This window comes from Chelon labrosus (genome assembly GCF_963514085.1).
Source record: "Chelon labrosus genome assembly, chromosome: 6".
Taxonomy (NCBI): Eukaryota; Metazoa; Chordata; class Actinopteri; order Mugiliformes; family Mugilidae; genus Chelon; species Chelon labrosus.
This window is the reverse complement of record NC_140342.1, coordinates 12,387,193-12,405,555: the sequence shown is the minus strand read 5'-3', so window position 1 is coordinate 12,405,555 and position 18,363 is coordinate 12,387,193. Positions and strand designations below refer to the sequence as shown.

The window sequence follows — 18,363 nt, the reverse complement described above, 5'->3', positions numbered from 1 at the left end:
GTATAGACATAATCATGAGCGCATGAGTGTGTGCTCACGACCTGATAGCGAAGAGACATCCCTGCACCACATAAGCCTCCAGTGTTTTCTCCATCCTCTTCAAAACTGTCTCTGCTAATTTAAAGCTGAATTAAGTGACTAAAAACAAAAAGAAAATCAATTGTACTCTACTCTAAATGGGTATTGATCGTGAATTGCCGATTACCATTTGCTAGCTTAATGCTTCCAGTTGTGCTGAAAACAAGATGACGCTATCACATCTGAATGTTTCTGTCTGGCTGCCTCTCACCACTAATTTGCATGCTACTTTACCGACTGTCGGGGAATCCCGTGCATGCGACATGATCTGCACGCGAGATACGAGTGTATTGACCTTGGCTGATGCGTTTCATATTTTATGCAATATTCGATTGAACAGTAGACAAAGGGACCAACCGCTGGGCCCGGTTCTTTGAGTCTCCGCTGCTCTCCGGCAGAACAAAGCTTCTTTCACAGTGTGTGTGTGAGGAGAAAAGGCTTTCATCTCTGTGTATGACAGAAGTCGGTGGAACGCCGGGCAGAGAACAGTGTAGCTTTACACCACAGCCCAACACAACTGAAGCTCACACCATAACATCACACCACAACACTGGAGCAACAGAGATAAGAGGCGCTGTGACTTTGGTGTTTTTAAAAAGATATTGGAAACGCAGGGCTCGGTCCAAGTTTAATCTGGATCTGAAGGAGCCATATTTGGAATGGCATGTTTTGCTGCTGAGGATTTGTTAATCCACCTTATGTTATTTTTTAAAGTAGCATCAGATAGATCACCTTAATCTGGATACAAACTTTACAAGATGGGGTTTAATTGTTGTTTTTTCTTTTTTTAAGACACAGAAAACTGCATATTTTCCATTTATTTTTAACAGTAAGACCCCTCATCTCACTCACAACAAATACAAATACAAATACAATGTACAAAAATACAAAGAAACACATATATGTTATCACATCACTACCCAGACTGTTGTGTTTGGGATGCAGCATCGTCTGTCATTGTGTATATATATATATATATATATATAAAGATATATATATATATATACAGTTATAATCAAATATATACCGTTTTAAAATTATTAGCTGTTCTTGAAGTCCTCCCTGAATCCTCCCTTCATCTGGGATAAGGATAAATCTTGATTTTTAGATCACAGGTATCTGAATCCTTACTTAAAATTTGATCCACATCAAAACCAAGACTCGTTTTTATTACCTCAATCAAATTTCTGAATCTTTTTTTTATTCTTTTGAACCACCAGCTTTTTTTTTTTTTGTAATTTTGAGGGTCACACAATAGAAAAAGGGATTAGACATACATATTTAATATGCTGAACTACTACAGTTTTATTTCTTCGGGCTGCTTTAAATATTTCAGATAAAAGAAAGAATCAGGACCCTACCGTGTTGATATGTGCGAAACGTGAAAGTGCACAGTAGACATAGTGTGGCTATTTTAAGGTTTAAATCATTTGTTTTGAGTTGACCATTAAAACTAGACGCTGCTTCTCTGTGTTTAGTTTTGATTGTCTGAACAGTAACAATCCGAGAGTTTTGTAACACAGCAGCTGACTCTTTTGGCCCTAAATCACATAGATGAACAAAACAAAGCTTAATCATGTTGGTTTATTAGATATATTTGAACGTGGCTCCACCTTTTTTCTCACCTTTTCTTCTCTCTCACTCTCCCTTTCTCTCACACTCACATGTGACTCCAAACATCTTGCTGCTTGCTTCATCTCGTCTCCTCAAAAGGATGGGATGCGGCCCCGCCCTGCATTCTTTACACATTGGTTCATTGTTTGTTTAAATCCCACACAGTCACAAAAGCAGGGTGTGTGTCTACGGGGCGAGAGACAGAGAGCTACAAGGGAGAGAGTGAGAGCAGTCAGGGTGGGACGTGTTATTACAACTTATCATCAAACAGCCTGCCCAGTAGCCAATGGGATTATTGTTCCCAGTCTGTCCTAGATTTTGGCAAGTCCGATCTCACCAAGAAAATCGCAGACTCCCACTATTAATATAAAAATATGGCCTGGATTGAACTTTAAGGCGGCAAAAAGAGTTCAGTAGAGTATCTGGAGCTTGTTCAGAAACCAATACAGCAATATAATATCTTATACTTAAGTGAAAAGATGAGTTATATTGTCCTCAATCATCCACAGTATTAAAAGTCATTTCAGTAGGTCTCCATTGCACGTCTTTAAATCATTTCAATATAATGACACACTGTAATTCTCTTCATTTTGAAATCCCTCAATAGAGTCAACAGACCCTGTCAGCAGAGAGAAATGTTAAAGCTAACATCTCCATCATGCTGGTTGTACTGCATTAACGCAACAGACATTAAAAAAAAATGACGTGTATGGAAGTCATCTAGCCTTTAACCAGTCGTGACCGCAGGGTCGGTCGTGGCTGTAGTATTTCTCAATCTGCCCGCGATCAGGCAGATTCCAGGGATGGCTGTGTTGTTAGAGCAGGAGAGTCTGGTTGCTCTGTTGCCGTGGACACCATCTGAAGCTGCTCCTCAAGGCCGCTGATGTCACCATGACAGACGCAGACGTGATGCGAGGGCCGACGTCTTCCTGTCTTCTCTCTGTCTCTCTCTCTCCCCCCCTCTCTCCCCCTCTATGTCCATTTCTCTCCCTCCTCCCAGCGTGCGACGACTCCCACTAATCACTCCTTTCTGCAACTTCTAAAATTTCCCTGACGCAGCCTCGCTCTCCCTACAGACGGCTCTCACTCTGCCTCTTGCTCTCTTTATGCAACCTGGCATTTCCTCTTCTGGCACCTGCTTTTTTAAAAAAAAAATAAAAAATGGCTGCCGGTATAGGTCAGTCTTTTTTTTTTTTTTGTAACTGATTTGGTCGGAGGCTAATTTAGTTATGTGAAACCAAAGCCACGTTTCTTAACACACACACACACGCACTTACATTTACACACCTGCACTCGCAAATCCGGCAGTTCATGTTTGGGGTCGTGTGGGGTGAGTGCAACATGATCTTTTTTATGTCTTTACCACCAGCCCCCCTGCTGCACGTAACACACACACACACACTCTCCCTCCCCTCTCTGGATGTTGTTGTCTCGCTCCGGATGAGTGCTATTAGTACCTGCTTTTCAACACACGCGCACCTCAGCGTCGTTAGTGTCAGAATCCTTCTGAATGCAGGCTCAGCTAAAGTGCATGTGGTCAGTGAACAATCTGGCCGTCGACCAACCATAAATCCCTGTAAACCTTTGAAGGCCCGACAGTGGCCCTTCTGTCTACCCTATGACCGCTATCGCTAGTTTGGGCCTCCCAGAAATGAAAATCACCGCTGGAAATGGAGCACAGAGAAGCTCCTTGTCCATTTTCTGTTATTTAGAGACGATAACAGGGACAGAGAAAAGATTCAACATGGCTGTAATCCACTCATCCTTTATCGCTGTCAAGATGCAACACAATCTGCGGTAATTTTAAAAGATCCGATGAGAACTCGAGACTGCAACCTCAGACATGTGGACAAAACAAAATATTTTAAAAAGGCCCCCTGCTATTTAAGCGTCCTCCCCTCCCCCCCAGGACCCTATCTCCCCCTCTTTCCACCGCACCTGTCTGGTGCTCCAGTGTCAGTGAAAGTGAAGGAGGTGGAGGAGGGCTGTGAAGTCACGGCGTGTAACGAGATGAATCCCAGTGGGGCGGGCTCTGTCAGCGAGAGAAAAGCTGCCACAGTCTGATCAGCCGTGCCACATGGCTGAAAGTAGCTACGCATCTTTCCTAAACCGTGGACGCATTTGTGTGTGCGTTCTGGTGTTTGTATCCGCCACCTGTTACGCGACCCCGGCGTGCGTTCATTAACGTGTTCGCATTCTTGCTTGCATGGGCATGTGTGTGTCAGACTTCTTCCGGGACCACTGCTCTCCAGTCTGAAGGTATAATTGGATGCTCGCAACAGGCAGCAGAAAGGGATCCCTGTCTTAGATAATTATTCAGAGGCTTTGAAGTGTGACCTCCAGATGACTGCTCATACAATATAGACGGATCATTTGAGTGGACTGTATTTTTAGCATCAGTTAGACATGTAGCTAAGCTGGGCGTCTGGAGAGAAGCACTGCAGTATAACACATGACCTCCTGCGGGGCAAGTGCACGCACACACACACGGCCCAGCTGGGACTGACACAAAAAGCAAACTGTTAACAATTAACAATAGGCTCGGCGCAGACGTAATGTCAATTTAAGTGTCTGACATTGACCTAACCATAAACGTGATAGTGACCTTTCGCTGGGAATATAATGCCTGTTGTCTCACACTATCCGTTGTATGCGTTGTAATGTTTCAGGTAATAAAAGTTGAGAAACATTTGTTTTTTTCCACATTCACATAGTCTTGAAAGCTTTGAGCTAAATGCTATTGTTAGCATTCTCCAGAGTGATGCTGCTGATGTTTACAGGATAAAATATTCACCATCTTCTTTTGAATTGTTAACATGCTAGCATTTGCTAATTAGCAGTGAATAATTACAACCCAGACTTGACAGGCATGTCAGTAGTTTTGCAGGTATCTGGTTATAATTTAACAACTTAAATTTAGGTGTGATTATGGTGAAAGAAGATGTAGAGGGTCTCCATCCATTTTCCAGAGGGACACATGATAGTACTAAATTTTATAGCAGTTTGTGAAAAGGTTTAAGAGACATTACTAAATACAAAAAAATCTAACCAAGATACTCCAACAAGAACTGGTTGTTTCATTACATACTTGTCCATAAATTGTATTTCCATTGTGAACAACTGCAAGTCATTGTAAACTCTGGTGTTAAACGTTCTCTGTACCTCTCTCAGGGCCGTTGTTCCAGGGAGAACTGCAAGTACTTGCACCCTCCTCCGCATCTAAAGACCCAGCTGGAGATCAATGGCAGGAACAATCTGATCCAGCAGAAGAATATGGCCATGCTGGCCCAGCAGATGCAGCTCGCCAATGCCATGATGCCCGGCACACAGCTACCACCTATGGTGAGAGGACACACACGTATGAACACACCACAGCTACTGCCCACGGTGAGACCTCATATCTGTAAAAAGCTCACACATATACAGCTCCTTCATTGTCTGCGTGGCTCTTTCGCTCTTTCACTCTTTCAAATCCGCTGTCTGTCCGTCTCTCTCTTATTCCACATGGAAAACTCTCAGTTTGTGGTTTGTGCAAACATTTTTATGCACCGTCCTTTAATTTCTCTGCCTTTGTTTTATCCTTCTCCAGCCCATGTTCTCGATGACACCAGGCCTGGCCACCAACGCCAGCGCAGCCGCAGCCGCTGCAGCTGCAGCCTTTAATCCATACTTAAGCCCTATGTCACCAAGCCTGATGCCTCCAGAGATCATGCCCAGCACCCAGGTCCTCATGACCTCCAGCCCCGCCGTCAGCCAAGTCCCCAACGCTGCTGCAGCTGCAGCCCAGAAGCTTCTGAGAACGGACAGACTTGAGGTAGGAGACAGACTAACAAATACAACCTGCTTTAAAAGAGAAAGTATAATGTAGAGTAGAATCTTCAGCTTTACTTCATAGTGTGTTTCTTTGTTAGTTGGAGGGGGGAGGGGGGGTGTCAACCAAGGTGAATGGGACGCTTGTTAAAAAGTAGTTTAATATGAATAGGAATCTTAAACTGAACGGTATGCAAAGTAGAACCTGATGAAAATAAATACAAAGATTCAAACTGCGTCATCAGTTCAAGAATATTTTAAGATCTGTTTTGTAAGGAGTTAGGGTTATAAACCCTTACCTCAACCAGTTTAAGTTTTTATACAGAACACTTCACTTCACTGAATATTTGCTGAATATTTATTTTGGTGGAGAAAGCAGTAACGATTTCCGCAGCGCTAGTGATAACAAGAGCAAAGGAGTTCTTTCTAGTCGAGAACTGTAACCAGACTCCAACCAAACATACCTCCACCAAAATTAGATTTTCTTGTTGCTACGCTGGAAGTATTTGCAATGTCTCATTATCAGTTTCCGTATCCGCATTCTCGAGCAGAAAATGTGTGCAGTTGTGCATACGTGTAGCAGAATGGGTTTGCTCTGAATCACACGAGGCAACGCAAAATGTGCAGGATGACGTTAGCCTTTATTGTGTGGAAGGAGCGCACATTTATAAAGAAGGTGCTGCCCTCTGGTGTCTCACATGTAGATTTTATTAGGGACGCTCCACATTTCAAAGCTGATTGTACAGACAAAATGTTTCTTTGCGTTAGAGTGCAAATGTTTCGACAAAGACTGCACCTTCCTTGACGTGTTACAAAAAACTGGCAGTTCTGTTTAAAGAGGAAGTACGTTAAATACATCTTTCCTGTGTTTCCCTTTGAGTCGTACGCAAAGCATGAATGGTTGTGCCAGATTTGCAGATCAACCCTGTTCGTTCTCCTCTCTCCTGCTTCCAGGTGTGTCGGGAGTATCAGAGGGGCAACTGCTCCCGGGGGGAGAACGACTGTCGCTTCGCCCACCCCGCGGACAGCACTATGATCGACACCAACGACAACACCGTCACCGTATGCATGGACTACATCAAGGGTCGGTGCTCCCGGGAAAAGTGCAAGTACTTCCACCCGCCGGCCCATCTGCAGGCCAAAATTAAGGCCACGCAGCACCAGGTGAACCAGGCCACAGCCGCCGCAGCCATGGTGAGTAGTCCAAACCAGCGTCGTCACACTCATTCACGCCCACGCAACAGGCTGCGGAGGGAGCAATTCGGTTTTAAAGTTATATTAGGGGGGAATATGTTCTGTGTCTCATACTCACATTCATCTTTGAACTTCTGTCACCTTCCTGGTTGGTATTACGTAGCATTTTTCAGTTCTGCTTTTTGCCAGGTGAAAATGTAAAGGTCTGCATGTCGGCATGGGTAAAATCTGGTCAGCACCAAATGACATGAAGAAGGATCGGACAATAGCACACTATAATAACCCTCATTATTCACCTTTTTCTTCCTAATGTGACAAAGTGATTGTCTCGTTCCGTATTCGTCTCATCCTAGACAGGCAGAAAGTGCAGTTCCTCTGTCTCCCCCTCTCTCTCTCTCTTTATCTGTCTGTCTGTCTCTGATGGCCAGGCCTTATTTGTGACTCCATTGTTTCTGTGCTTCCTATCTGTAACTTCTCTTCCTCTTGACATTAAAAAAGGATTCATTGTGCTTTCAGTCCTGTCTTACAGTAACGGCACCTGTGAATAACAGTACAGCCACACTTGTCTGTTGATCAGAGTTTTTTCTACATGCTCCTATTGGGAAACAAAGGGCTCGGGGTGAATCATTGTAATGTGAACCTGACTACGATGTGCACAGTGACACTCGTGAATTGTGCTTCGGTGTACTTTTCTGTCCACTTACTGAGACTCACTTAAAGTAAAGGTTGAACAACTCTCTCATGGCTTTATTCATCCATGTTTGTGTGACAGTAACTAATGTAGACCGGTAGCTTTCACTTATTATTGATGATCATTTAACTGTCGAGCTGTAGAGCTAGTGTCCACACTGTGCATGCCTTAGTCCTGTTATCCCCTTGTATACTGCATTCCAATGATTTGTTTTTTTATTTGTTTTTGTTTTTTCTCACCTATACCCAAACTGCACTGCTGCCCCCATGATGCACCTCTGCTTGCTGGTTTATGTTAATGCGCTTGAACCCCATTGGCCCATTGCCATCATGTGCTCGCTGCCTGCTAATTAAGACTCAGTCGGCTGTCAAATCACTGAAGCGACCCCTCGACGCAACCTTTGACCTGGTACTATGACCTTTCACCTTTTAGCTTGGCATGTGGCTTTGTTGTAGAGCAGTGTTTTAACCAAAGATACCTAGCTATTTTTGTTGTCTCAGTGCAATGTCTGTTTTTTCCTCCTGTTGATCTGTCATTATTGCCCGGGATGAAATGATTGTGGCTTTTTTTTTTTGGGGGGGGGGGGGTGTACGTTGCATCCCAGCGCTTAACGACTTTGCTCGCCGAGAAATCAGTTCAACTGCGGGATTTGTGAAAAGGAGCCACAATCAATTCATCACCGGTAGCCTATTTAACAAAAGCCAGTGAAGGCTAGGGAAGTAGAGCTTCTATAATGGTGGCATGGCTTCAGTCTTACGTCTTAAGTCAGTGGTCAGTGTTGTGGAGCGGCTCAATCAAATGTGTGCATGTCTGTGTCCTTAGTGCATGTCAGACGGGATAAGGGTGGGGCTAGGAGGAAAATGTCTTTAAACGGAGTGATCCCACCATAACAGATAACTACAGTTCAAATGATAGTTCACTCCATCATCCAATCTTGTCACAGATGTCCAGACCTCAAGAATGGCCTCATGCCAAAGATTCAATCCGCACACAAATGTATTATCAGTGTCAACTAATCGATTTCCGACTCATGTCCCTTGGCTTTAGACCATTTTTGACCGTTGTCTGAGAGTGAACCATCACTTAAACATGGCTTACACAGTTTATCATGGAGCTAGCAGTGCAGCCTCCCTCTCTCTGTGCTTCTTACCTGTTCCACCTCTTGTTAGCAGCCTTATTGTTTTGGTAGTTAATGCTTGCTTATGTTGCATTTAGTCAGCCCTAGGACTACAAAGTTAACAATCCAATGTAATGAATATATGAATGCTCGTTAGCTAGTAGCTCCAGTAGGCACCATGCTCCTGCTTGTGTAGTATTTGTGTCAGACTGCTGCTTGCTTGCTACTGATGATATGATGATATTGTTATTGTTGTACACACAAGGATGTTATGAGCCTGTTCCTCTGACGTCCTCTAACGTATGTACCTTTTTTTGTTTTCTTTCCCGTTTTTTGCCTCTTTCCAACACACCCTCTCTATATCTCTCTCTGTTCCACGCACCTCTCTCTCTCTATCTCTCTCTCTCTCTCACTCTCTCTTTCTATCTCTTGCTTTTATTTTCTCTCTCACTGACCTCCCTCCTTCTGGATGGGCAGGGCATCGCCCCTAGTGTCATGGCTCCAATGCCAAAGCGGGCTGCCCTGGAGAAGGCCAACGGGGCCTCTGCCATGTTTAACACCGGCATGCTCCAGTACCAACAGGCCCTGGCCAGCATGCAGTTTCAGCAGCAGGCTGCTTTCCTCCCATCAGGTATGGCTCCCAAAGCGACCACCACGAGTGCTCTTACCGCCCAGTGGATGCCCAGATCACTCTAACCTGGCTCCTGCTTGGCTGGGGTTGGGCACAGTGGTAGACTGCAGTACAGAGCAGTTTGGTTGTGGACTGTTTATCAACTTTTGTCGTTTTTTACTTAAGACAAAGGAAAATTACTAATGTAGGCAACTTTAGACTTCAGTCTAGGCCAGCAAGGGTTACGCATTTCAGAGTAGTTTAAAAGCTAAGATTGCTTCAAAAAAGTGTGCTTTATGCTTTGTATGGCGTTGCATGGCCACTATGTATTGGGTTAGAATCTGCCTACTAATTGCCCTAAAATAACTCCACATAGCTACCTGCATCTTCTAGTAGCCTGAGCGCCACGAGGCAAGAGATGCCAGCTGGTTGGATTATACTGTCCACGACATGATCACTCATATTTCAGTGATATACGTTCAGCGGGGCTTTGGCTTGGGCCGTTATGAATGAGGCTGGGAGGGTTGATTATTGGCGTCTTGTGTGGTAACACACAGCAGGCTGAAGAATTCTGGCTTCTGCACACATCTGCTCTCCGCCTCACTTGTGTCTAGAGCTTATGTATATAACATTTAATACTCAATAGTTACATAACCCTGCTGTCACTCTTGGTGTGTATTACACATTCATATGCATCACTCATAAGTTTAGATACAAACTCTCTTATGCCTTAGGACGAGTTCACCACTTCGCCTTTTCCAATCACTGATATCTGTGTCCAAGAGATATTAACCTTTTTTTCCCACGTTATCTCTCCCTTCACTCTAACGAACCTTGTGATGGGCTGTTTTGATTTCTCTACCCTATCCAATCCACTTCCTGTTGCACTGCATGATGGGCAGGCTCAATATTGTGCATGACACCTGCGGCCAGCGTTGGTAGGTTCCAGCTTTCCTTCTTCAGTTGTTTGTAACCTCATGTCTGTGGGTCGCGGATAATCAAAATCAAACTTTGTATTGAAATTTACAGTAGTGTTGTATTAATGTAATGTTGGAGAACTGAGAGTCAGTGTTTTAGTTGTGTAAAGATACGTTTTGTGTCATTTAAATGTTGTTTAATACCTCTATGACAGCTATTATTGATCATATTATCAGCTTAACTGACATTTATTTTGCTGATCTCTTTGTGTACACCTAGTCTATATTACTAGACCACTCTGGATCTCGTGCTTGTTCTAAACTTGGCTTTTGGCTGATCTAACCTGAAATCTGTTAAAACCCTTGAAAAACATTTAAACATCAGAGGGAGTTCAATTGTAACGTTCCCCATTAACTCCTCTGCCATCAATTTTAAGACTCAAGATTTAACTTTTTAAAAGTTAGCTCTCTTCTGGTGGTTACCAAGACAGTGCAGCACTAGTCGTTCGATTCCTATTGAAATCTCAAATAAGGAAGTAAGTCAGCTTCACTGCGTCACATCAACTTCTCAAAACACAACGTCCTTATCAGCGTTGGCAGAGGGACGAAGGGGAAGCGGTTAAGTGGAGTCCCTCTCTGACTACTCCCCCCTCTATCTCCTTCTCCTTCCCTCATTTGCCTGGTGTGTGTGTGTGTGTGTGTGGCTACACTCGTCCTGTGTATTTTTGCTTACATGATTTTCCCTCCAAAAAAGTTCCCATGATGCACGGTGGTAGTCCAGCCACTGTGTCTGCAGCCACCACATCTGCCACAAGCGTTCCCTTCGCAACTGCCTCCGCCAATCAGGTTTGCACCTCTACCGCCTCAGCCTCCCTCTCTCTCTCTCTCTCTCTCTCTCTCTCTCTCTCTCTCTCTCTCTCTCTCTGTCTCTCTATATGTCTATCTATCCATCTATCTATCCATCTACCTATCTGTCTCTGTCTGTCAGTGCACATGGACAATCTGGGGATGCTTGTGTCTTATAACCAGGGGTGGGTTGGGTACTCCCTCTTGTTGCCCTACACAACAGTCCAACATGCAGTCTTGTGTTCACATATCACACTGTGACAAATACTACCACATTCACACCCATTTGAACTACATACCTTTCTTAGACTACCTATCTGTCTTTCTAGAGAATCATACTGTATTGCATTAAATGTGTGTCCTCATTGTAACCTCGATTTTTGTCCTTTCCCATCTTGAGGACTCTTCCTTATCAAAGTTGACTACCAACGAATACATGCAATTGGTATGTATGAGGTAGTTATGTATATATATTTTTTTATTTTACATTTTTAGAGCCATTTGCACAGCTTGTGCAACAAGTCGCTATCTGTGCCCTTTGGTGCTTGGCTTTTTTTCTCCTTTTTTGCTGCTGCTTCGAGCAAAGCAAAGTGTTAAAAAGCTGAACATACTCATTATGAAAGTAAGACGAGTTTTAAGAAGATTTGTACCGTTTCGATTACAGTTCTGTGACAGGCGCTTTGTTAGCAGCACAACTTTAGGGAAGACTGGCATCAGTCATCATGTTGCTATTCCTCATTAATGTTCTGCATTTTATTGAGGCGTGCAGGTCAACAACATGGAGGACTTAGATTTGCATGGGGGGAGCCACCTTACTGACAGTTTCCCTCCCGCCACCCTCACCTGTCCCTTCCTGTCAATCCTCCTCTTCCCCTCCCTGCTACCCAGAAGTGTTGATTCTGTCTTATGTATGAGGCGTCTCAATCAATTATTTTATTTATTTATTTATTTTTTTGCCACTGCTGTAGCCAAATTGCTTTTTTTCTATCTTGTCGTCTTTGTCCCTTTTCCAGCGATGGACTCGACTTAATGTGAGAAGATGTGGTTGAAAAGTGTTGATCTCTGTGCTTTTGTCGGCCAGCTGTGTCCGCTTTACGGGTTCGGGGTGCTTCATTCGATCCCTGTCTGTTTTCTGTCCCGCAGATTCCAATAATATCTGCAGATCATCTGAGTAGTCACAAGTACTTGACTCAAATGTAGTTCCTCTCAAGAACAGTGAGTTCCTTTTTTCTTTTAACTTTGTCAGAGTCATGTTAGCTGCAATTCAGGATTTTGTTTTGTTTTTGCATGCACACAGACCACTAAATGTATATCTCCCTTGTGTGTCTCTCAGTATCAAACGTTTTTTAAAGTGAAACCCATCATCTCTTCCAGATCAAATGAATGTGTGCTGGCACCGTCCAAGCCAAAAGAGTTCAGCCTTTATGTACATAACCTTCAGAATGTCAAGCAATGAGACGAGGAGGGTCTGCCATCTCTTAGCCGGTCCACAACGATGGTCTCATCACCTGTAAACATCAAGGGTACAAACACACGATCTGTGCCATCTTACCCACATATCAATATCAAGAAGAATCTGCTGTCAAATTCAACGTCCAGCCGAGAAAAGACGACAAACTGGCGCCGGGGTCAGAGTTTCACACGATACCTCTGTGTCTGATTGAGTCGCTCAGTTTGTTCTAATTATTCTCATCACTGCATGCATGGAAGGTCAAGAGCGTTGTTACTTGAGACAACATCAAGTGCTGGTACGTTAACAGACCAAGATCTTTTGTTCCTTTTTTTTTTTTTATTATTATTATTTGTTCCGCTTTATTTTTTAATTGATAGCCATATCTCAGCGTTTACAAGTGAAATGCAACCATGCACCTTGAATTTGAATTGAGATCCGAAAGGCACAATGATTTTAACAGGAATTTTATCCAGCCAAAAGAATTAGGCGTGTACAGTATTGTGTTTTTACGGCTACTAGTGAAACTAGATGTTGAAATGAGGGTCTTGGACATATGAATGTTCTGGGTAAGCCAACATACCTGTGTACCTTGAAAGCACAGCCAGGCTAGCTTTTCTCACCTTGTCGTGTGCCATCAAGGCCATACAGCTAAAACCAGAGTGTTATCTCAGCAGTGTTATTTGTTTACCGAAGGTAAAAGTTTTGTATGGCTCTTTTTGTATTATTGTGTTATTTTCTTTGTGAGTTGGTGTTTTTTTTTTCTTTTCGTTTTGTTGTTTTGTTTTTTTTCAAATTAATCAGTTTTAGAAGTGTGGGGTTTTCACCAAATTAATTTTTTTCAGTTTGAAATCAAAAGTGGAGGGTGTTTTCTAAAGTTCATACCTCTTTTCATAGACTAGTGTTTTTTTGTTTTTTTTTTGTTTGTTGGGATTAAGTTGTTGATCAAGTCCATTGACTCTAAAGCCTGGAGAAGTAGAGGGTGTAGCTTCAATCGACATCGTGTTACCTTGTTCCCCCTCTTTTAAAGAGGTGCAGCTCGAAAACTGTGTCTCCAATAAGCACTGTTGAGCCATGTGTTGACGGGAATTTTAAACAACAGACCCAAAGGTCTATATTAGGTCATTTAAACCGCATGTGCACTTGAATAATTATACGTCAGTTCTTATTCTCACCGGCCATCCTAAGAGAACTTTCATTTTTGAGGAGACACGGCGCATTGCGTTTGTGTTTCACGCAGAACATGGAGGTTTTCATCCGAAACCAAAGCACAGTTTTTTCCTCTCTATCTCACAGTGGGTTACAGAGACATCTCTCAAGAGGCTTAAACAATTAAGGAAACATGTTCATTGTCTTTCATTCACCTGTCCGATTTACGATCCATTTTTTTTTTTTCACAGAAGTGTTTATTGTGTCTTTACCGATTGTACCGATTGTACCTAACAAAGCCTTAGATTACAATTAATGGGTCTGTGCCCAATCAAATGTACTTTCAATCACCATGCAGGTAAAGAACACCAATGATGTTTTATAGTTCTAATTCACATCGCTTGTGATCTTTTATTTCTCTCTTTCTCTGTGTAAAAATAACAAGTACTCTCTTAAATTTCATTGAACTTATGTGTTATGAACTACTTAAGGATTTGAATCTATTTGAGGTATGTAGTTTTAGATTTTTCTTTTTGTTTTTTGTTTTTTTGCCTTACTATATATTACTTGACAACATTGATATAGCCGTTGTAGACGTTGAGGTAGTATGACATTCATAACTTTTTCAAACCATATAAATGATAATGTGTTAAATGTTCACTTCATTCATATAGCTAGATGTCTTTTTTTTTTCAGTTGATGTTACATTGTCTTTTTATTTTGATACAAGGAACGAGATCAGTTCATTCAGCATCTCTGAGTAGATGGGGGGAAAAAAGAGAAAAAGAGTTTTAACCAACTTAAATTTTCCTTGTGACACATCGACATTATGTTTGAAAATACTATATTGTACTTATTATCCATGTTTTAGAGTAAAAATTCTTTTCTACTGTATCCATTTCAAAGAGATAATATGTACTTATGTTTGAATATTTCTTAAGTTTGCCCTGAATGTCAGGCCAAAACGAGCAGTGAGATTGACGGGTGTTTTTTGGACAGTCGGTGGGAAGAGTGAGATTAGGAGAGAGCAAAGACTTTTCCGCTCTGGAGGAGTCGGAAATGCTGCAGATGATGAGTTCTAACCTAAGGGACGAAGGTTGACTTTTTGCACTTCTGTATATAGTCAAATGAACAGAGAAAAAAATGTGTATCATATTGAGATATTATTTTGAATAAAAAAAGATCTATAATTATAAGGAATTTTGTTAGATTAATTTAAATTCTGAAATTAGAAGACCAGCTAAAAAAAAAAATTGCTTGCAAAGAAAGGGCACTAGTTTCTTGGCCAATGCATTCAGAGAAAGCTATGCGCTTTTTGTCTTATTTTTTAAGTGGCTAGAATCGCCAGGGAATGTTGTAGGGGAGTATCCCCGCGTCACGCTAACGCCGCCCCTCTCTCACGGGGCGACATATCCGGTAATGTCCGTATATCATTTGTTGGACTGCTCCCATGGTACAGTTGATACATAAATCTCAAAAATCTGCTTTCTATTATAGTTTGATTTGACTGCATGTAAAAGTACAACCATGTAAACGAAACACACTGCATAGATATGTAAGGAAAGACAACACCATCAGACTACAGAACACATAGTATTTGTTTTTAAATGATACGCGCGGTAGATAACATCCACAGCGGGGAGAAATTTAAGCACTCTCGTGTGATTAAATATTTTTCCAGAATGATAAAATCTTAGCACTCATCCACCCCAGACACGCTCTCGCAGCCATGTGCTGGCAGTCGACGCTGACTCACGAGCAGTTTGTCCCTGCTACCATCATAGCTGTGCACTCAGCAGGTGAAGGCTCAGCACACCAAATGCGTATTTTGGCAAAATTTAGAAATGAATGTAACAGTCGCCGTCAACGTGTTTCTGACTCCAGGCTGCTTTGTATAGTCGCTACAGAACCAAAGCACCGTTCTCTCCCAGCCAGACGCTCACTGTTCTGGCTGGAACCAAGGTCTCTCTTCCCTGCTGGGCGCACATGTACGCTTTGACTGCTTTTTACCTGTAAATGCACCCACCAGTTATGTGTTTGCTAACAGTTGCCACACAATAATGTACTCTTCTGTCTTCTGATTTGTTTATGCAAATTTTACCGTTGCCATAATTGACTCTTGCTGTATGGATGACAAAAAATCTGAATAAAACAATATATGATTTGCTCATGCTGCCGTTGTGTGGTCACTGCCTCTGCGTGTGGGCCTTCGGTTGTCGGCGTGCAAGCGTTTACTTCTGATTATATTTTGACCCAGTTCGTGCATTAAAGGGAAACTCCGGGATAATACGGAGGCTGTTGTTCCTGAACTCGTGAGCAGCTGCCTTCACCTCGAGGGTTCAGCGCCATGACGGCATTATTTCTGGAGCAGCTCCATGGAGAATGATATATGCTGTACATATGACACATGTGGAAGGTTACATTGATTGTGCTCAGGGCAACTTTCCCTGAGATTGTGTGCATTATCTGGGTCAGAGCTGCTGTTGAACGAAGCCTGTGTAACGTCACAAAACGCTTTTGTGTCTTTTATTTGAGACAGAACGGGTTTAAGTTTAAAAGTCAGTGCTCTATCAATGAGTTGTTGTTTTGTCCAGTCCATAATTCAGAGGTTGAGCGTGCTGAATCCACCAATGAAAACACAGCTAACGGAGTTAATATCCAATTTGTCATGAAATCAGACAATCATCCGTCTACGACCTCCGTCATTCAGCTGATGTGGTTCCTAAGTAGAGCATGTTCTCAGATCAAATCTATGTTTAACTCTTTCATCTCTGGAGGCGTGTGTGCTCGGGACCAGACTACGACATGTTGCGAGGTTGCACATTTGAAATGAAAAGGCCGCCTGCCTATACTTTGACTGAAATAGATGTAGCATCCTTAGCTAAAGTGCTTGAGACAATAACTACAGAATATTTAGCTCACAGCAAATGTTTGGCCTCTGTAATGAGAACCCAGGCTTACGTCTGTGAAGGTTCTCAGTCATCCAGGTCGTGGTATATCCGCAAAAACACACTAAAGCACGGACACCTGGACCTGTAGGGTTTGTTGAAGACGTCGAGACTGGTAGGGAGTTGGCTTTAAAACTGAAGAACCTGCTTGGATGAGTGGCAAAACGTCTTAACAGAAACCCTACAAGCCCAGTTGCCCTTGTTTCAGCTTTGTTTTCTTATTAATGGGTTTGAATGGGACTTGTTTTTTGAATCTGACACTACAAAAACAACAAAAATCCATTAAGATCAATATTGATTGTAATAATCCCCCCAAGAAAAATGCACTTTGTGTTCAGATTACTGAATACATTTCAATTTTTGTGAGTTTTTTTAAGACAAATCTGCGATGCCATCACAAACACTGACATAGAAAGGGTTAAACTTCTGAAATTAATCAAACATTTGGTATTTATGATTAGGACTGAACTCGATTAAAAAATATATGTAGAAAAAGTGGAAGAAAATATTAACATTATGTTATTTTTATGGCATGTTTTTAGGAGGATACTTTTGTCCCTTAATGATAACAATGTAACAATATACAGTAGGTCACACAGTCTAAAAACAGAGTGAAGAACATGACATACAGTCATCATCTGTAAACACTTGTCCTGTGAAGAGTCTCAGGGTCTGCTGGAGACTATCCCAGCTATCATCAAGCCAGAGGCGGGGTACACCCTGGACAGGTTCTCCAGTCTATCGCAGGGCTAACACAGAGAGACAGACAACCATTCACACTCACATGCACAGATAAAGCCAATTTAGAATCACCAATTAACCTAACAAGCACGTCTTTGGACGGTGGGAGGAAGCCGGAGTACCCGGAGAGAACCCACACAGACACAGGGAGAACATGCAAACTCCACACAGAAAGGCCCAGTCGGCCCATGAAGAACCTGACGTCTATTATTAAATTAAAAACGTGTAATGAAGTGTACTGTCCACTTCATGGCAGACCTGTCACAGCAGTAAAAGCACCGGTGGGATTACCCAAGTTGCCCAGGAAATCATGACAGTGAACCAGTGAACTCCCCTAAGTGACTAATACACCTGTGCATTCCCTGCTAACACAACATGTACGCCTCACGAACCCATGTGTACGCTGACGTGTCCAGAAATGGCGGCGGTGGATGGTGAATTAACAGGTTCTTTTGCATTCCCTCGCCTCTAAAATGGTGTAGCGGCCATGTTTTCACAGCTCACAGCTGATGTTACCACTTGAAGTGTTTACCATGTCAATGGGAAAACTTCACATTAAAAAAGCCTCACAGAAAGTCCCCCTTGTAGTATTTATGACCTCGTAATTGGAAATTTCCAAAAAGTCCAAGTTCCCATGACGTGTTTGCTGACGTTTTTTCATGAATGGTATTTTATAGTGTTTTCATAGAGTTTTCTTTGTAATTGTATGTAATATCCGAAGACTAAGTTGACATTCCCACTGGCGTCATGTTTCCATCATGTCTTTCCATTTCCTACTTTAAGCCACCCCGTTATTATCTCTCTAAACTGTTTTCTAAATGTCAGCGGTTTCTTAGGAGCGGCGTTCTTATTGCTGATGTTGCCCCTCGAACGTCGAGGATTTTGTGTACATGACTTCCCATGTCGCAACCGCGGGCTCACGAGTTCCATTTGAGGGCAGAAACAGTAGCGAAAGTGCATTTGGTATCAGTGATGGCGCAGTTAAGTGTCCCAGCGAGCCAAAACGGTTGTTCTCTTTAAATGAGGTTGTGCTCAAGAGAGAAATCCATGGGAACCGTCAATAAATGTCACGAGCATGAGGCTGCCGTTTGAATGCACCATGCACCTCGGTAGCAGGTGAAGTCTCTTTTTTTCCACTTGTCATGCCGTAAAATATAAAGATCCACATTTATTCGTGATCAAAAATATAAAACACACA

The 18,363-nt window shown here is 42.5% G+C and overlaps 1 protein-coding gene across 23 annotated transcripts in view; it reads left to right on the top strand.

Annotated features, from left to right (window-relative positions):
* The window catches only part of mbnl1 (muscleblind-like splicing regulator 1), a 48,829-nt gene extending 33,185 nt beyond the window's left edge, over positions 1-15,644 (top strand). For 6 of the 23 annotated variants that reach the window (XM_084546034.1, XM_084546037.1, XM_084546029.1 and 3 more), the window contains 10 exons: positions 4,864-5,079; positions 5,282-5,506; positions 6,457-6,696; positions 7,742-7,795; positions 8,982-9,135; positions 10,017-10,052; positions 10,786-10,877; positions 11,278-11,322; positions 12,021-12,092; positions 12,252-15,644. In XM_084546034.1, the coding sequence (XP_084402160.1) occupies positions 4,864-5,079; positions 5,282-5,506; positions 6,457-6,696; positions 7,742-7,795; positions 8,982-9,135; positions 10,017-10,052; positions 10,786-10,877; positions 11,278-11,322; positions 12,021-12,077 (1,119 nt within the window). In that variant the 3' untranslated portion in view covers positions 12,078-12,092; positions 12,252-15,644. Of the gene's footprint in view, positions 1-4,863; positions 5,080-5,281; positions 5,507-6,456; positions 6,697-7,741; positions 7,796-8,981; positions 9,136-10,016; positions 10,053-10,785; positions 10,878-11,277; positions 11,334-12,020; positions 12,093-12,251 lie in introns of all 23 variants that reach the window. The other 17 variants (XR_014699100.1, XR_014699101.1, XM_084546020.1 and 14 more) reach the window with 17 other exon arrangements.
* The last annotated feature ends 2,719 nt before the right edge of the window (positions 15,645-18,363 follow it).